The sequence below is a fragment of the Cebus imitator genome, unplaced genomic scaffold (genome assembly GCF_001604975.1).
Source record: "Cebus imitator isolate Cc_AM_T3 unplaced genomic scaffold, Cebus_imitator-1.0 Scaffold36, whole genome shotgun sequence".
NCBI classification, from domain to species: domain Eukaryota; kingdom Metazoa; phylum Chordata; class Mammalia; order Primates; family Cebidae; genus Cebus; species Cebus imitator.
The window spans coordinates 3,266,644-3,284,424 of record NW_016107351.1 but is presented as its reverse complement, the minus strand read 5'-3'; the positions used below and the strand labels follow the sequence as shown (position 1 = coordinate 3,284,424).

General features: G+C 56.6%; 1 protein-coding gene across 5 annotated transcripts in view; it reads right to left on the bottom strand.

The window, feature by feature from the left end:
* The window catches only part of TBC1D16 (TBC1 domain family member 16), a 93,650-nt gene that overhangs the window by 4,494 nt on the left and 71,375 nt on the right, over nucleotides 1-17,781 (bottom strand). For 3 of the 5 annotated variants that reach the window (XM_017524951.1, XM_017524950.1, XM_017524953.2), the window contains exons 4-11: nucleotides 11,076-11,237; nucleotides 9,886-10,033; nucleotides 8,865-9,032; nucleotides 8,182-8,330; nucleotides 7,353-7,487; nucleotides 6,178-6,364; nucleotides 3,492-3,671; nucleotides 695-841 (exon numbers count right to left, since the gene is read on the bottom strand). In XM_017524951.1, the coding sequence (XP_017380440.1) occupies nucleotides 695-841; nucleotides 3,492-3,671; nucleotides 6,178-6,364; nucleotides 7,353-7,487; nucleotides 8,182-8,330; nucleotides 8,865-9,032; nucleotides 9,886-10,033; nucleotides 11,076-11,237 (1,276 nt within the window). Of the gene's footprint in view, nucleotides 1-694; nucleotides 842-2,257; nucleotides 2,821-3,491; nucleotides 3,672-6,177; nucleotides 6,365-7,352; nucleotides 7,488-8,181; nucleotides 8,331-8,864; nucleotides 9,033-9,885; nucleotides 10,034-11,075; nucleotides 11,238-17,781 lie in introns of those variants that run through there. The other 2 variants (XM_017524954.1, XM_017524955.2) reach the window with 2 other exon arrangements.

Below are 17,781 nucleotides of genomic sequence, written 5' to 3'. Positions count from 1 at the left end.
GGCTCACTGTGTCCCGGGCTCTCTGCCTGTGACTCCCCCTCACCGGCACGGCAGGGCCCTGGGTCTTAGGGGGCTACAGTGATGGGCTCTGAGTCACAGGTGCCTCGAGGTGAGGAAGGCCCCCTGACGGGCTTCATTGGGAGGGTGAACAGGACCACAGCAGCACAGGGCCCGGCCTCGCCCAGCCAAGCCCACCCATCCCTTTGGCAGGCCCCTCTCTGACTCTTTCCCCACCTCCCACATGCTCCACCCCCTCCACCCTGTCCCCCAGCAGCCCCTCAGCTCCTGCAGGATCTTTGTCCTGTGCCGGAGGGCACCACCAACCTTGGGACGCCGCCTCGCTGCCCTGAGGACCACCACAGAGCCAACGGGCAGTGTCTCCAGGAGGAGTCTGGGAAGCGGGGGAGGGGACCAGAGCCCAAGGCCCCCAGAATTCTGGCCACCCCGCCCCCCGGGCCCAGTCTCAGTGTTCCTAGCTCTGGGTTGTAAGTGAGGTGCCCTAGGGTGGGTCAGCCCGGGAATTCCTTCCCTCCTCAGCCAGCGAGGGAGGCTCCTGTGTCAGGGCTGGAACCCCAGGAGAGTGAGGGGACAGCTGAGGCAACACAGCCAGGTGCCAACACCGACGCCTTGGTGGGGAGCTCCCAGCGCGACAGGAGGGGGCGGGGCCGGCGTCTGGGGTCTGGGGCAGCCTCACCTTCCTGAGCACCAGCTCCCCGTTCATGTGCATGGCCAGGTTTCCGAAGTGCAGGAGCATCTGGTCTGTGGCCAGCTGCTGCTCGATGACGTCATCCCCGTAGATGGCCACGATGGCCACGCAGATGAAAAGGTGGAAGTAGTCTGTCTGCGGAGGCGGGAGAGTTCAGACGCGGGCTCTGACCGAGCCCCAGGCCCTGCCTCTGGGGGAAACTGAGGGCTGAGGCGCCAGCTAGGGCTTCGGGGCAAGGCGTCTGGGCTCAGAGCCCAGCTCTGGGGCCTCGAGGCCCTGGGCAAGCTACATCGACTCTTTGGCCCTCAGTTTCCCCTCCTGCACATGGGGTCCGTCCCGGGACCCACATGCCTGGGCTGCTGTGGTATCCAAAGGGGACGATGCTGAGCTCAGCACCCACGGGCTGCGGCTGCTCTCCTGGGTGGCAGTGTGGGTGGTCTCCATGATGGGAGCCAAGAGCGCCCTTCCTCAGAAGGCCTGGCCTGCGCTCGTGGGGAGGCCTCACTTGTAACAGTCTTCAGCCACGGTGAGTGGGGAAGGCTGGGTCAGAACTCACTCCAGCGGGCTGTGGAACGTGCCTCTGGCAGCCACCCATGGGTCAGCCTGTCCTCCTGGCTCCAGGCCACACCCCCCAAATCATGCCCCAGAGACGACTCTACGGTTTGTGGCTGGAAAGTGGGAAGATCCTAACAGCAGGCATAGCAGCTCCCCCACGGGGTGGCTGAAACCACCCTGCTGTCCTTGAGCCTCTTTTCGGGCACCCTTTGAGGACTCCGCTGCCCTCCCTTTAGGCCACCTCTGGGGCCTGCCAGCATCGCGCTGTGCGCAGCAGGAAGCCCGGCCGGGTCCTGACCGCGCATCCTGTGTGCTCTCTGGCCGGGACGCCTCGAGGCGCGCCGCCTTTGATGCACGCGTGTTTCCGGAGGCACAGGAAGGACAGGGGCACCGGGAAGTCCATGTTTAGTCTCCTGACATCGACCACACAAGCCAGCGGAATGGTGTCCCCAGTCCAGGCTGCGCGGAGCACACCATGAGGGCAGAGGCTGTGGGCGACTCCCACGCCCCGGCCTGCTCCGGGAGGGACCGTGCACCAGGCGGCCCCGCTCCTTCCTCTGAACTCCTGACGGTCTTGTTTTGGCTCCAACGGATCCTTTCGCTACGATGTGAACTGTGGCTGGGGTGAGACACGGTGGAGGAGTTCCAGGAAGGTGGACGCCCAGCTTCTCTGGGAGAGGAATGTGGGGAGGGAGAGGGAGGGCCTGCTCTCCACAGGCTGCACGGCACAGGGTTTCAGTGCCCGGGACAGGCGGGCGGGCTGGCCAGCCCCACCACACACGGGCAGCAGATGGAGCACCCCGCCTCTTCTCGCTCAGGGGTCGCTGGACAGTTAAAGGCCTCACCTGACAGCAACCTCCCCATTCCACAGAGCTCGCTCCGGCTCCTTAGCGGCCCAGCCCCACCCCGTAATACCGCCAGACTGATCAAGGGATGGGACCGACTGTGGCTAAGTTCAGCCCATAGTCTGAAAACAACAGAAACTTGCTGTGTGGACTTCCAACAGAATGGCAGGCAACAGAGATGAGGCGCACGTCACACGGGCCCCTGCTGCAATTCCGACTAGATCTCATCACACTGGGACATAGAAGGTGCCCAGGACAGGGCCCACCCGCTGGGCCACGACCTCAGTCCACTCCTAACAGCCTGAACGCAAAGGAATGAGGGAAGCAAATGTGCCACTGGGAAAACGTGTAAGAAGGCACGATTTTTTTTTTTTTTGGTGGGTGGGGGTGGGGGGAAGCGGCCTTTCGGTCCATCCCTGCCGAGGTTCCCTTTGCTAATGCAGATTGTCCGTCCTGCGCGCCCAGGCGGAGCAGGCTAAGCCAAGAGGGAAACCCGACCCGGGCCGGGGTGAGCCGATCCACGCATGCCAAGGTGGCCCGTGGCACAGCACTCTGTGGCTTCAGACTCGCTTTTATCAGACATCAGCCCCCTGCAGTGTGAGTGCGGACGGGAGGCGCTGACGCAAATGTCTTCCGGCAGATGGGTGTTCTCATCCGTCTTCAGGGTTCTCTGACGGAGGCTGCTGGAGCTGCCGTGGTGGAGGGAGCCCGCTCCTGCAACAGGGTCCTGCCCTCCTGGATGCGTCAATGCGAGTTTTTTAAAGAGGCTGATGGATTCAAAGAGACTTGCTTATCTTTTGACATCTCCAGCTTGTCCCTAATTTGGGCGTTAAGGCCATGTGACAGAGTCAGTGCTGTGCTCCAAGGAGAATTTGCTGAGAAGATGCTGGTGACCGTGGACAGAGAGTGGGAGGTGGCGTCGCTGACAGGGGCCCTCTGGAGGGGCCGACGGGGAAGTGGGGTCTCAGGCCGGTTCTCTGCACAGGAGGGTGACATTAGCCAGCCCTCATGGCAGGGCGGTCCTGAGGGGGCGGGGCAGTGCTGGCCCCCGCTCGTGGGCACCAGCGTCCCGGGCTGCTGTGGCCTTGCGCAGGCCCCGACGGTGTCACTCACATTGATCGGTTGTGACAGGAGGGAGCTCAGCCCCAGAAAGCGGTAATGAGCGCAGTCAGCGGGCAATTTGCATCGATTTCAGTGACTGGGGAAGCGAGCTTCGAGGTCTGGAGCCGGCCACGCGGGACTGGCAGGCAGTTGCCTCGTGGGGGCTGATGTGTGGCTGTGGGTGGGGGGTGGCGAGGTGGACAGGGGCAGGGGGCAGGGTGGCCACGGTGGCTCAGGGGCCATGGTCCCAACCTCCCCGGCCCCGGGCCCCTGCCCAGGCTCACCTGGTAGTGCGCCCAGCAGGCCTCCCAGATCCGCAGCGCTTCGGCCTCGGGGAACTCACGCTTGAAGCACAGCAGGAGCCATCGGTGGCAGAAGAGCATCTGCAGGCCGTCCTCGCCCAGCGAGACCAGGTGCTGGTAGAATCGCACGTGCGTCAGCCGCAGCAGCTCCCGCAGATACAGCTGGGGGCGAGGCCAGCACCCGTTAGCCCGGCCCCTTTCGGGCCTGCTGCCCAGAGGCCCACTCCCAGGGGGGCCCTTTCTCGGGCCTCTCCGACCTGGAAAAGCACATCCGGGGCCTCTGCCTGCTGCACGTGCCTGTCCCCCATTACTTTATTCCACCATGAGAAGTGGCTCACACCTGCCTCTGGCAGTTCCTCCCAGACCTGGCTGTTCCGGAGGCTGTGGTGTGGCCCAGGGTGAGTGCTGTCCCCCGGCATGGCAGAGGCTGAGCAGCCACTACACGGCCAGGAAACCTCCTCAGCCTCAGTGGACACTTAGGGGCTGTTTCCCACGTCCACCCCTCCTGGTAAGGTGAGTGGATCATCCAGGGAACCGCCCTCACTCATTTCGGCTCTGCTCATCTATGTGGAAGATCTACCATCTTCCCGAGCTGATGGAGGGCAGGAAGGGGACATGTCTGAGCCTCAGGATGCTTGATTCCTGCCATTAGGGTCAACCTCCCAGTGACGCAGGACAAGATTGGGGCTATGTCTGACAGCACCTGGCCTCAGGACACTGACTTCATCAATGCCTCTGGAAAATCAATCTCCAGCAGTCAATGAGTCACCCAGCCATGTGCTGCCTTGAGTCGTCAGGGGCGAATGGTTTTGGGCGCTGTGACTGGCAACCCAGGCAACCTGGACGCCTGATGTCACACCCACCGGGTGTGAGGAGTGAAGAGGCTCGGTAAGGGTCAGCCCGCAGCCTGGGGTGGGGGTTAGATCACAGCTGGGTGGTCCTGGGGGAGGGCTCAGGGGCACATGCCTCTTCCCACACCCCTGGCCTATTGTTCCCACGGAAGGCTGCGCTGGAGCTGTGCGGCCGCCCTCCGCCCTCTGCCCTGTGCCTGCAGCCGGGCCGAGTCCCCCCATGTGGACGATACCCTTGCAGACGCTCCACTCCCACCCCTATGCAGGTGCCTGTGCCTCCCTGCCTGGGCTCCTTTGCCTTCCAATCCTCTCTGTTGGCTTCAGCTCTCCCAGCCTGTCATCAGCCACCCCTAACAGTTAGTCTATAGCAGCGGTCCCCAACCTTTGTGGCACCAGGGACCCGTTTCCTGGAAGACAATTTTCCCATGGACCAGGTGGTGGGAATGGTTTCGGGTTGGAACTGTTCCACCTCACATCATCAGGCATTAGAGTCTCATAAGCAGCACAGTTCACGATAGGGTGCCAGGGTTCGAGCTTCTAGGAGAATCTAACGCAGCTGCTGCTCTGACGGAGGTGGAGCCCAGGCAGGAATGCGCTCTTGCCTGCCCACCGCTCACCTCCTGCTATTCAGCCCAGTTCCTAACAGGCCACCGACCAGCACCAGTCCTCGGCCTGGGGGTGGGGACCCCATTCTATGAGACATGCTCTGTGGCCGCGGGGTGGACCCCATTCTATCAGACACTCTCTGTGTCCTGGGGTGGGGACCCACATTCTATGAGATGGGCTCTGTAGCCTGGGGGTGGGGACCCTGTTCTGAGACACGCTCCGTGGCTGCAGGGTGGGGACCCTGTTCTATGAGACACGTTCTGTGGCCCAGGTCTGTGAGGCCCTCCATCAGCTCCACCCTCACTACTTGTGATGGGTCTGGTCCAGGAAGACCGGGTCACTCAGTGCCACCACCAGGACTGCTCCGTTCAGCCCAGCCTTAGTGACCCTCAGGGCCAGACCCCATGCACCCTGGAGCTGTCCCCAGCGCAGGGGCCCTCCTGTCCTTATCACGGGCGCCTCCTGCAGCGCCCCCGGCACCCAGTGTCCTCTGCTCACAATGCTGGCTTCCTGACCCAGCGTCTCCCGGCCGGGAGGGTGAGTGTCTTTGCCTGCACCTAGCAGGTAGTTGGTGGACACGGGCGATGTGTGCTGAGAACACTGAGCAGGTGACCCTGGCTCCGTCCCTGCGCCGCACAATGGCCCTTGGGCCCTGCCTCATCCGGCTGGGCTCAGCCCCACCACCAACACTCAGAGCTTCCTGATCTACAGAGGGCTGATCCTTTTGAGGAGGCCTTGATGGGAGAGGTGTCAGCTGGGCACCCCAGGGAAGGAGTGGGATGTGAGGACTGCCTCTGCGGGCCCCACGGGGACATCAGGAGCCCCTCCTCTCCCTATCCCCACTCAGACGCCCTGGCTGTGTCACTCCTGCAGGGAGCATTTTATAAGTGGAGGGAGGGCTGGGTGTGATGGGGCCTCCCCTTCCTTCCCAGCCAGGGAGTTCGGGCCATGCTGTCACGTATTGGGGATTGGGGGGCGGCCACAAGAGCCACCCACACCATGTGGCCTCTGGACCTGCAGGGAGTTGGGGGGCATCCCCAGAGACCCAGGGCAAAGCCACCCATATCCCACAGCAAGTCCTGTCCTGGCTTTTCCGCTGCCCACTGACCCACAGCAGCCAAGCCACATGTCACCACGGCAACCCTGGCTGCCAGGGGAGAGGCAGCCTGGACCCTCGAGCCCTTGGATACACCTGTCCCCATGAGCCTCACCAACTGTTTCTCCATGTCCTCGTCCCGAGGGGAGCTGACAAAGATCGTGTTCTGCATCAAACCCACAAAGCACCAGAAGGTGTCCGATTCGTCCAGGACCTCGGCCAAGATGGGCGCCACCAGGTCCGACATGCCCTGGGAGTAGCCGACGGCTGGGTTGTAGACGGCATAGTTCAGCAGGATCCTCCTGGGAGGCGGTGGAGACAGCAGAGGCTGGGGATGACCCTCACTGTGGCACACTGCCCACCCCACAGAACCCTTGGCCATGGACCCTGCCTGCCTTCATCTCGGTGGAAGGCAGCTCTGCCACCATCTCAGAGCGACCCTTGCTTTGCAAAGGTAATGGCCTGGCCAGGCGAGGTGGCTCATGCCTATAATCCCAGCACTTTGGGAGGCCGAGGTGGGCAGATCACCTGAGGTCAGGAGTTCGAGACTAGCCTGGACAACATGGTGACACCCCATCTCTACTAAAAATACAAAAATTAGCTGGGTATGGTGGGGTGCACACCTGTAATCCCAGGTATTTGGGAGGCTGAAGCAGGAGAATCGCTTGAACCCAGGAGGTGGAGGTTGCAGTGAGCTGAGATCACACCACCGTACTCCAGTCTGGGTGACAGAGCAACACTCCATCTCAGAAAAAAAAGCAATAGCCTGCCATTAGCTGCTACCTAGGCCCAGAACCTTGAGAGCAGGAGTAAGGGGGACACGGGTCTGATTTTCAGAAGGGTGGACTGCCTGTAGCAAGGGGTGGGCTGGCAGGGACATTTCTGTGGGCTGTTAGTTTTGTGCAATTATTTGCTAGGCTGCAGCAGAATGTCACAGATGCCAGCCTCTGACTCTGTGTGGCTGTATGACTGCAGGACCACCCACGGGGAGGTGGAGGGGGTGCATGGGGAAGCTGGTTCATGGTTGGTATGAGCCAAGCAAGGACAGGCTTGGTGGTGCCCAGGGGATGGGGGGCTCTGTGGGCCCCACTGGTTTCCCTGGGATGCTGTGGCTCTGAGACGCCGACTCAAAGTAGCTCATGAGTAGCGTGTCCTTCACTTCTGGGGCTTCGATGTCTGAACCTGGAAGAGAGCCCCTGCAGAAAGTCGCTGGGGGCTCATCCACTTCCCAGAGGGGTCAGGCGAACTTGCAGACTTGCAGATGGGGAGCGGGCTGGCTGGGGGGACTACCTCATGCTCTCCACGTTGGGATTGTCGTCCCCTCGGAAGAACTGGTTGCTCCGATCGGTCCGGACCACGTCTTTGTCCACGGTGAACTGCACGTTGCGCCAGAACGCTCTGTGTTCCTCGGGGGGCATTGAGAGCCTGTGTGGAGCAGAGCACCCAGCCGGGGTCAGCGGGTGGCACCTGGAGGCATCGTGTGGGGACACACTCCGGGAAGCCGCCTTCCCTCCCAACCCCGTTCCCTGGATGGGAGCTGGGTGGCTGCTGCCAGCTACAGACTCTCCCTGATGCAGCGGATGGGTGGCGTGCATCCAAGGCTGTCCCCGGTATTAACTCAGCCTCACAGGCTCCAGCGTCCCCGAGAGGAGAGAAGGTTGCAGCCCAATGGATAATGAGGCCTTGGCCCCGAACCAGCGTTCTGGAGGGAAGCTGAGCACAGGCCAGGGGCTTCACCCAGTCCCAGCCTCCTGGAGAGAGAGCTAACCCCAGCCCTGGGTGAGCAGACCCCAAGTGGGACACGGCGGTCCCGCCTCCGGAGGCCTTCACCCCGCGAGGCCCTGCTCCTAGCCTTCAGCCGTGGGACGTCAGCGCCGAGTGAAGTCTGTCGAAGGAGAATTCTAAAACCTTGACATGTGAGCTAACGAGCCCGCAGTTCCGAGGCCCGAGTGCTCGGTTTAATGACTGCACTTATCCCACCCTATCACTCACGTTCCTGGGAGACCCATTTCTGAAAGAAACTATGGGTCACGAAACATATTATCAATGCTGAATTGCGCCTCAAATTGCCTTTTCAAATGACATTTTCCTCCGCGGCTGGGCGGGGCGGCCGGGTTACCTCCTCCGCTGGATGTCAGAGTACTCCTTCCGCTTCTGCAGCCGCAGCGCCTCCCGCTCCTCTGACGTGGACTCGTGGCTGTAATAGTGCAGCAGGAACGGCCAGACCTCCCCCCGGATTGACACATCAATGCCGCCAAAGAAAATGGCCTGGAGGAAGCAGCAAAAGTTGGGGAGGGGATAAAATAGGGCGGCTCAAAGAACCCCCAAATCCCCAGAGATGTGTGTTTTGGTGGCTTTGGTGCGCCTTGATTCAGATCTCTGCAATTTGCATGTTTACAAGGGGAAAGCGGTGGCCTTCAATTCCCATACAGGACACAAACCCGGCTCATTTCAATGTCAATGCCCCCCCTGGGGTGGCGCTCAGATTAACGTGTCGTTCTCACGTCGTGGCCTAATCCCTGGTTTTGGAAATGCTGCATTTCACTGCAAACCCTTCTATGCAGGCTGACACGGTATCCCCCCAAACCCGAGAGGGAGGTGTTCTTTTTTTTTTTTTCAACACAGCGGCTTTGATTGCTTTATCGGTGTGTTCACAGAGAACCTCACACAAGAAAACGGGGCCCTCCCGAGGAGGTGGCCCGTGGGTGCGGGCGGGCGGCCAGGCCCTGGCCCTCCCTCCCTCTCACTGCCTGGTTCCTGGCCGGCTCTCCGTAGGGCCAGCCGGGCGGGCCCGGGCCTCACCTTCCGAAGCTTGTACTCCTCCTCCACCTGGCCCAGCTCGTTCAGGTGGCTGAGCCAGGCAGAGACGTCCAGCCTCTTGTACATGCTCTCCTCCGGATGCGTCTCGGAGGACGGCAGCTTGGGGCGGCGGATGGAGAACTGCATGCAGGTCTTTTCCGGGGCGACCTGCTGGACGGGAGGAAAACTGGGCAAAGGTCAGGATCTCAGCCGCCAGCCTCAGAGGCCAGCAGTGCTTTTCCCAGGATGAAAAGCCTCTCTCTCTTCTGAAAGGAGGGCAAGGGCCGTCCCCTGCATACAAACCCCTAAATGGCGCGCGTAATTAGCTGCAATTAAAATGAAAATACCTTCATCTTAAAATCGGTTTCCCTCTGCGGCTCCCTTGTCCCCGGCCCACTGTGCCACCGCCCCCCACTCTCTCCAGCGCCAGCCGCAAAAACGGAATTAATGCCTCGTTGGGCCTAACTTCCCTCTGCCGGGAGGGCCTGCAATGAATTACATGTGATTGGCCACATACAAAGGGATGGCTGTTCTGTGACCGGGAGCCAGCCTGTCAGATTGTCTCCGCGCGCAGTCACGAATCCAGGGCAAAACTGCAGCTGACATTTAATTCAAAAATCAAAGGTTGTTCAATGCAGGGGGAGAGAAAGCCATGCTACTGTAATAAGGGGAGCCAGCAGGAGGCTCTGTGGGAAGGAAGGGAATTTTAAAGTCAGCCCCGTTTCTAATAAGCACATACAGTATCTTAAACAGATAATTAAAGAGCGCTTATTACATTTGTACGTAGATTGAGGAAAATATGGCAGGAAGTCTTGTCAAAACATGAATTTTCAAGTGCAGAGCACTGACTTTACAGAGAGCCCTGGGCACAGGTTTCAAGCCCCAAGTTGCCACTCTGATGGCCGAAAGCTACTGTGGGTCACACCCCGTAAGCCCCTGGGCCCGGGGACCCCAGACACAGGACCCAGGCTGGAGGCGGGCCCCCGTGGGGGATGGGACATGCTGGGGCGGTGCGCTGGGCTACCTGGTCTTTGAGCTGCATTTCCGTGCAGTATTGCCACTGCTGGAACACGTCGGACAGCTTGTCCAGGCCTCCGTGGTGGAAGTGGAAGACCTTGTACTGGCTCTCTCTGCTGGCGACGACCAGCTGGCCACTGGTGCAGGCCTCGTCGCTGAAGGGCCATCGGAGGGGGGAGAGGGAAGCCCGATGAATATGTAAACACGGGGTTTTTATTTCCAAGTATAATCAGAGGCCACTGTCGCCAACCTCAGAAGCAGGAAACAGCGCGTCCCAGTGGAGCTGGCTGCTGGTGGGCGGGGGCAGAACTAGGCCCGAACACAACACCCCCTTTGCTGAAGATGGCAAAACTGCTCCTTCCTGGGGGGCCCTGGGGCTCCTCTCTGGAGTCCTGCCAGAATGGCCCTCTCCCCAAGACCACCTGCCCTGCTACATGGTCCCTGCCGTCCGGGAGACCTGGGTGGTGGATGCTGGGTGCCTGGAATCCAGTTTTGAGCCCGGTGGGGCGTGTGCTCAGAGAACCTCCTGGGAACAGACCTCCTCCGTCGCGTGTGGGTGGAACTCTGGGAGAACCCTCCAGGGAAACTCACTAAACATCCGTCAGTGCTGTCAGCCCAACCCCGGCTGCCCTTAGATGAAAGGCTGGAATGTGGCTCTGGGTCTGGGAACCCCCCCCAGCTTCTGGACACGCCGGCTTCTTCTAAGCCCGGGCCTCTCACTGGAGCTGTCTGTGGCTGGGCGGTCCTGACTACAGGGAGGAGGATCTGATGTAGGGACGATGACAGGAAAAGAGGCATCGCCCACCCGTCACAAAAGGAAGTGTGCCTCCGTCCGCAAAGCCACGGCCCGGCCCGCAGAGGTGGCGGAGCTCCAGAGCATCTCCCCGGGATCAGAGTGGCCTGCAGCTGCTACTCTCTGCCCTGGTTTGGTTTCTTCTCCCAAGCCAGAGTGGGAAGCCACCATGAGCTACGTCACTCGGAAGGCAGGGGAATGAGTCTGGAGCTCGCCAGGCCTGAGAACCGCCGGGGAGCCGCAGCAGGGAACCACTGCCCGCGAGACCAGTGGGGGAGGAAGAAAGACACCTGTGAAGACTCCAGCCGGGGCCCTGTGTCCCCACGCCGCGCACTGCAAAGCCCAGGCTGCTGGGGAAAACACACATGGCCAACTCCCAGGAGGCACCCAGAGACGCTTCCTACCTGAAGAAAAGGCGGAGGGAGCGCATGTGGCCCAGGTCCACACGGAACACGCCGCAGATCTGCTCCAGGGCGCACACCCGCTGTGGCTCGTCCCAGCGCGGGGTCTGCAGGAGGCCGTTGCTGTCCGGGAAGCGCAGGCTGGCGTCGGAGCTGGACGGGGGGCTGGTGGAACGTTTGTCCTGTGATCACGACCACAGGCTTCCCTGCCCACACCACCCAGAGGGGGCCGAGTGGCATGGGGAAGCCATTTAAACCTACACACCAAGTTTAAACACACACACAGGCACAGCTGAATATGCCCAGTAAACGCCTGTGAATGAATGAATGAATGAACCCCACTGCACAATTCCATTTCCACTTGGATGGGAAAGCATTTTCATGATCAAATTCCATTCCACTTCAATAGAGGCAGTAAGTCATCATCGTCCTGACAGCCAAGGTCACACTGACTGGGGTTCCTCGCTTGTGACCCTGGCCAAGCTACCAAGCCTCTCTCAGCCTTCATGTGCATAAAGGGAGGAAATCAACGAGGCTTGGTTTGTCTACAGCACGGGGCTTCTGCCATGGTTTCCACAGGCTCGTTCGGTTTGTTTGGTAAGAAAACGTTTGGGTTATCAGTGAGTGTTGCTAACAACATCATGAGCACTTATTAAAGCACTGACTTATGGGCCTGGCCCTGGGCTAATGCTTCTCAGGTGCTTTTATTGCGTATAATCTTCACAATAATCCTCTGAAATGAATAGTGGTATTACGCCATTGTAAAGAAGAGGCAACTGAGGCCCAAAGAGGTTAAGTAACTTGCCCAAGGTCACGCAGCTGGCAAGTGGTGGAGCTGAGATTAGAACCCAAGCTTTGTGGCTCATGTTCTCACCAGCATGTTGTGCAGCCTCTATGCCTGCAATTCAGCAGTACAACCCCGTTTATTCTATTATGTTTTATGACTTTGTTACATTCCAAATCATGAAATATTTTATTATACGGATTCAGCCACGCCACAGGTTAAATCCTGTCTCTTGAGATTTTTTTTTTTTTTTTTTTTTTTTTTTTTTTTTTTTTTTTTTTTTTTTTTTTTTTTTTTTTTTTTTTTTTGAGACAGAGTCTTGCTCTGTCACCCAGGCTGGAGTGCAGTGGTGCAATCTCGGCTCACTGCAACCTCCGCCTCCAGGGTTCAAGCAATTCTCCTGTTTCAGCCTCTCGAGTAGCTGGGATGACAGGTGTCCGCCACCACGCCTGGGTAATTTTTGTATTTTTTAGTAGAGATGGGGTTTCCCCATGTCGACCAGGCTGGTCTTGAACTGACCTCAGGTGATCCACCTGCCTTGTGGTCCCAAAGTGCTGGGATTACAGGCATGAGCCACTGTGCCCGGCCTCTTGAGATTTAATAGTAATGTCTAACAAATGCGTGCTAAAATAAAACCAGAGTGAAGGCAGGACTCGGTTCTGGACCCCAGCTGCCGCAACCCCGGAGAGCCGGCTGCCCTCGCTGTGCCTGCCTTCCTGTTTGAGCTCAGAACGGAAAGTGTCGGAGGTGATCAATCCAGGCGCTTCCTCCTCCAGGGAGCACCAGGTCTAAGTAAAGCTCCTTTGGAGGCTTCCAGCACAATCCCGCCCCACTTGCAACTTGCACAGAGAAAGACTGGCCTTTCTAGAACCCTCTGCTGCATCAGGAACAGCACTGGCCCTATGCTGTGGTAGATGGCCTTTCTCCCCCTCCTGCCTAAGGAAGTCAGCACGGCAGGTCCTCCCACTGCTGCGGCCCTGAGCTCTCGAGGAAACCGAGTCAGGTAAAACTAGATCAGAGATGGTTACGTGGGTCCATCACCCGAACTGCCGTGGCTGCACCGTGGACGGACCCAGAAGGCCGAGGGCACTTTGGAATCGTTGCTCAAAACAGGGCAGGTCTCAGGTCTGAGGCCGGCCCCACCGCACCCATGGATGCCGCCTTTCATAATCTGCTCATTGAACTGTGGGGTGCTGTGGCTGGAGAGCCACCGCCCCGAGTGCTGCCCGCCGGCCCCACCCACCCAGTGGGGCCAACAGAGAATGGCATCCTTTCCAGCCTCCTCTCCCAGCCTTCTTACCACACCCAGCAGCAGACTCCCCCAAAGCTGCACGTCCCTCCCAGCACACTGGGTCCTGTCCCCGCTACAGGGCAGGCCAGGGTCTCCAGAAACCAGCCGCAACACAGAGACTCACTTTGGCAGTCACAGGTGGAAGGCCCCCTCCCTGCTGCCGTGGCCAGAGACTGGTCCTTTGGAGGCTCAGAGCCAGTTCCAAACCAGGCCAGAGACCCGGACACGGGGACCACCACACGCCTCCCCAGTAACATGCCTGCAGGCAGATGCTGGCTTAAACCCTCTCACAACCCCTTAGGGGCAAATTATTTGCATTAATTAATTGACTGATTTATGAATTCAAGACACTGCTTGGGACCTACAGCTGGGGTTCCATAAGCTCCAACTAGGGCAAAGGTGATGGACGCCTCAGTTTGCTTTAACTGGGGTACATCCAGCAGGCACCGCCCTGCGTGATGCCCCCCAAGGCTGGCCGCTGTGCGGTGGGGGTCGCATCGTCTCTTCATCCTCAGCTCCCAGCCCTGGCTTGGTGCAGAACACGCAGCCATTGACTGCTCACGCCTGAAGTGAAAATGCAATGTGTCTGGGAATTCTGAAGTCATCGAAAAAAAATTCTTAAAGAAAATAAACTACAGGGAAAATGAAATATGTCTAGTGTTTTATTTTTGCTTATCTTGCTACACACGTAAAGCAATTTGGTTTTAAGAATATTCATATATGCTGCAAATAATTTGGCTTGTTCATAAAATTATGTGATGCATTCACTAAAAGGATGGGTTTTTCAGGCGGTAACTCCCATGATGCCATTAACTTAAAAATGTCTCATACACAAAACCAGAAGATGTTCAGCTTTAAGAGACATAGCAGTTCTTCATTTCTATCATTTACTGAGGATCACCAAAATGTAAAAGCAGTGATGAAAAACCAGCAGTGTCACTGCAAACACAGAGGATGGTTCTCTCTCCACCACAGCAAACTATGCTGTGTCAGCCACAGAGATTAGATTTGAAATGTCCTCAATTCTTCACCGCTCATGTTATCAAGGGTAGCGCCTGTCTCTCCAGGCCTGAATCTGGGGGGGCCTTGCTTTGACCAACAGAATGTGGCAAACACGGTGTCAGGTGAGCTCTGAGGCCTGGGTGGCCCCTCACTCTCCCTCTTGGGACCATGTAGGTGAGACAGACAGACGAGAGCTCATGAAAGAGACACGAAACCGGCAGTCAATGCCAGAGCCCGACACCTGTCAATGGAGTCATTCCAGACCCTCCGCCCTCCCACGCCTCCCGGTGGCTGTAGCAACCTGAGTGAACCCCAGGGAGCACAGCAGAACAGCCTGTCCAAGCCCAGCCCAACCCGAAGGCCTGTGAGCGTTTTTGTTGTTGTTTTGGTTTGGTTTTTTGTTTGTTTTAAAAAAAAAAAGACAGGGTCTCTCTGTATCCCCCTCGCTGAAATACAGTGGTGCAAACACAACTCACTGCAGCCTCAACCTCCCGGGCTCCAGCGAGGCTCCAGCCTCAGCCTCCCAAGTCGCTGGGACTACATTCTCTCACCACCACACTCGACTAATTTTTGTATTTTTTAGAGACGGGGTTTTGCCATGTTGCCCAGGCTGGTCTCGAACTCTTGAGCTCAAGCGATCCGTCCGCCTTGGCCTCCCAAAGTGCTGGGATTACCCGCATGAGCCACCACGCCCGGCCTGCTGGTTGCTTTAAGTTGCTAAGTTTGGCGGTGGTTTATTTCACAGCAATAGATCATTGACACATGGACACATGCAGAACACTCAGGCTCTCAGGAAAAGCTTGAGGCGGGGAAGAAACCTTCAAACATATGGAGCGGTGGTTCTCAGGGTTGAGACGCCAGGGCCAGTTTTAACGCTGTTTAAAATACCCAGACCGCTAACTTTTTGCCCTGAGCCTTTTGAGTTAGCTGAACAAGAAGTCGAAGGGAACCCAGCTGTAGGTCCCAAGCACAGCGTCTTGAATTCATGAATCTATCAATTAATTAATGCAAATAATTTGCCCCTAAGGGGTTGTGAGAGGGTTTAAGCCAACTTCTGCCTCGAGGCACACTGCTGGGGGAGGCGTGTGGTGGCCGCCGTGTCCGGGACTCTTGCCTGGTTAGAAATTGGCTCTGGCCCTCCCAACGACCAGTCTTCTCTGGCCACAGCAGCGGGGAGGGGGCCTTCCACCCGTGACTGCCAAAGCGAGTCTCTGTGTTGTGTCTGGTTTCTGGAGACCTTGGTCTGCCCCGAAGAGTGAGCAGGACACAGTGTGCCGGGAGGGACGTGCAGGCATCGCAGGATATTGCAAGAGTGAGCAGGGTGTGTTCAGTGGTTCAGTGTGCTGGTGAGGACGGGAGACGAGGCTGGAAAGAAAGCCACCCTTTGGTGGTCCCCCATAATTGCCAAAACTTGGAAGCCACCAAGATGTCTTTTGGTAGTGAATGGATACGTTTAAATAACAGTGGTGCAGCCAGATGCGGTCGCTCACACCTGTGATCCCAGCACTTTGGGAGGCCGATATGGGGGGATCATAGGTCAGAAGTTAGAGACCAGCCTGACCAACGTGGTGAAACCCCGTCTCAACTAAAAATACAAAAATTAGCCAGGTGCGGTAGAACATGCCTGTAATCCCAGCTACTCAGGAGGCTGAGGCAGGAGAATCGCTTGAACCTGGGGGGCGGAAACTGCAGTGAGCCGAGATCTTGCCACTGCACTCCAGCCTGGGCAACAAGAGCAAGACTCCATCTCAAAAAAATAAATAAATAAAAATAAAAATAACTGTGGTGCAGCTAGGCAAGGGAATATATTATTCATCGTTAGAAAGAAATGAGCTGTCAAGCTGTGAGGCAACACGAGGGAGCGTCACCGCGTCTTAGAAGGGGTTTGCTAAGGGAAGGGACCCACCATGAAAAGCTGCACTCTGTGGAATTCCAACTCCAGGGCACTCTGGAAAATGCAAAACCATGGAGACAGTGACAAGACCAGTGGCTTCCAGGAGCTGGAGGGGAGGGAGGACAGTGAAGCGTGGAGAACTTCTAGGGCGGTGACACACTGGCATGACGCCAGAGTGGTCACGGTGACCCGTGTCATTATACATTTGTGCAGACCCATAGGATGTACAAGACCGAGTGTGAATGCCGACAGAAGCTATGGACTCTGGGTGACAATGACGTGTAGGTTCCTGGGCTGTAACTACGCTGGTGGGGGAGGCTGTGAGGGTGTGTAGCAGGGGAGAGGGTGGGTGAGGATTCTCTGTACCTCTCACTCAGTTTTGCTGTGAACCTAAAACAGCTCCAAAAATTAAAATCTATTTTAAAAAAACACAATGAAACAAGGAATGCCAGAGAAACTGGGATGTATATATGAAAGATGAACATCTTTAATGTGTAAAAAAGTATGTACATTAAAAAGAAATAAATGCCCAACAGAAAACTGGCAAAAGGAAATGAAGGAATTTAGTAGAGAATAAATACAAATAACCAATAAAATTTCCAGGCCCAGGGTAATGAAATAAATGGAAATGCAAACAAGATAGCATGGGGAGGGGGTGGCATATGAAATTGGCATCAATTAACAAATTATAAAATCTAGTGCAGTGAAGGATTTGGGGAAACCAACACTCTTGTTCAGCTCAGGGGGAGGAAGAATATATATTGATCAAATATTTCTTTATTTTTTTATTTCTTTATTTTTTTGAGACAGAGTGTTTTGCTCTTGTTGCCCAGACTGGAGTGCAATGGCACGATCTTGGCCCACGGCAACCTCTGCCTTCCAGGTTCAAGTGATTCTCCAGCCTCAGTCTCCTGACTAGTTAGGATAACAGGTGCCCGCCACCATGCATGGCTAATTTTTGTATTTTTAGAAGAGATGGGGTTTCACCACGTTGGCCAGGCTGATCTCGAACTCCTGACCTCATGATCCACCGACCTCAGCCTTCCAAAGTGCTGGGATTACAGGTGAGAGCCACTGTGCCCAGACCTGACCAAATATTTCCAAATGGCAATTTGGAAACAGGATGCCAAAGGCTTAAAAGTGCTTACCCATTTTGACTTTTCACTTTCATTTCTAGGAATGAATCCTAAGGAAATAGCCGGAGGTGCCCACAGAAAAGGCATACAGGCACAGATGCAGAAAAGCATTTGACAAAAATCCAGTGCCCGTTTGTGACAAAACTGTCCACAAACTATGAATGGAAGAGAACCTTCTCAAACTCACAGAGGCACCCGCAAATATTCCACCCTTAGCATCACACCTAATGGCAAAAATGGGATTGCTTTCTCCCAAGAGCAGGAATGAGACACGGATACAGCTCCCACCACTTCTGGTCCATGTTCTCACAGAGGCCACGGCCTCTGCATCAGGCAAGAAAAGGAAAGAAAAGGCATCAAGACAGGAAAAGAAGGAATAAAACTGCTCCTATTTTCAGCTGATACAACTGTTCACATGAAAAATCTCATGGAATTTATAAAACACCCTTTAGAACTAATAACTGAATTTGGTAAAACTACGATAAAAGGTTAATAGAGAAAAATTAATTGTATCCTTAAACACTAGCAGTGTACAAGTGGAACATGAAATAAATAAAACATTAAATTCATAGCAGTTAAAAAAAAAAATCCCCACATAGAAC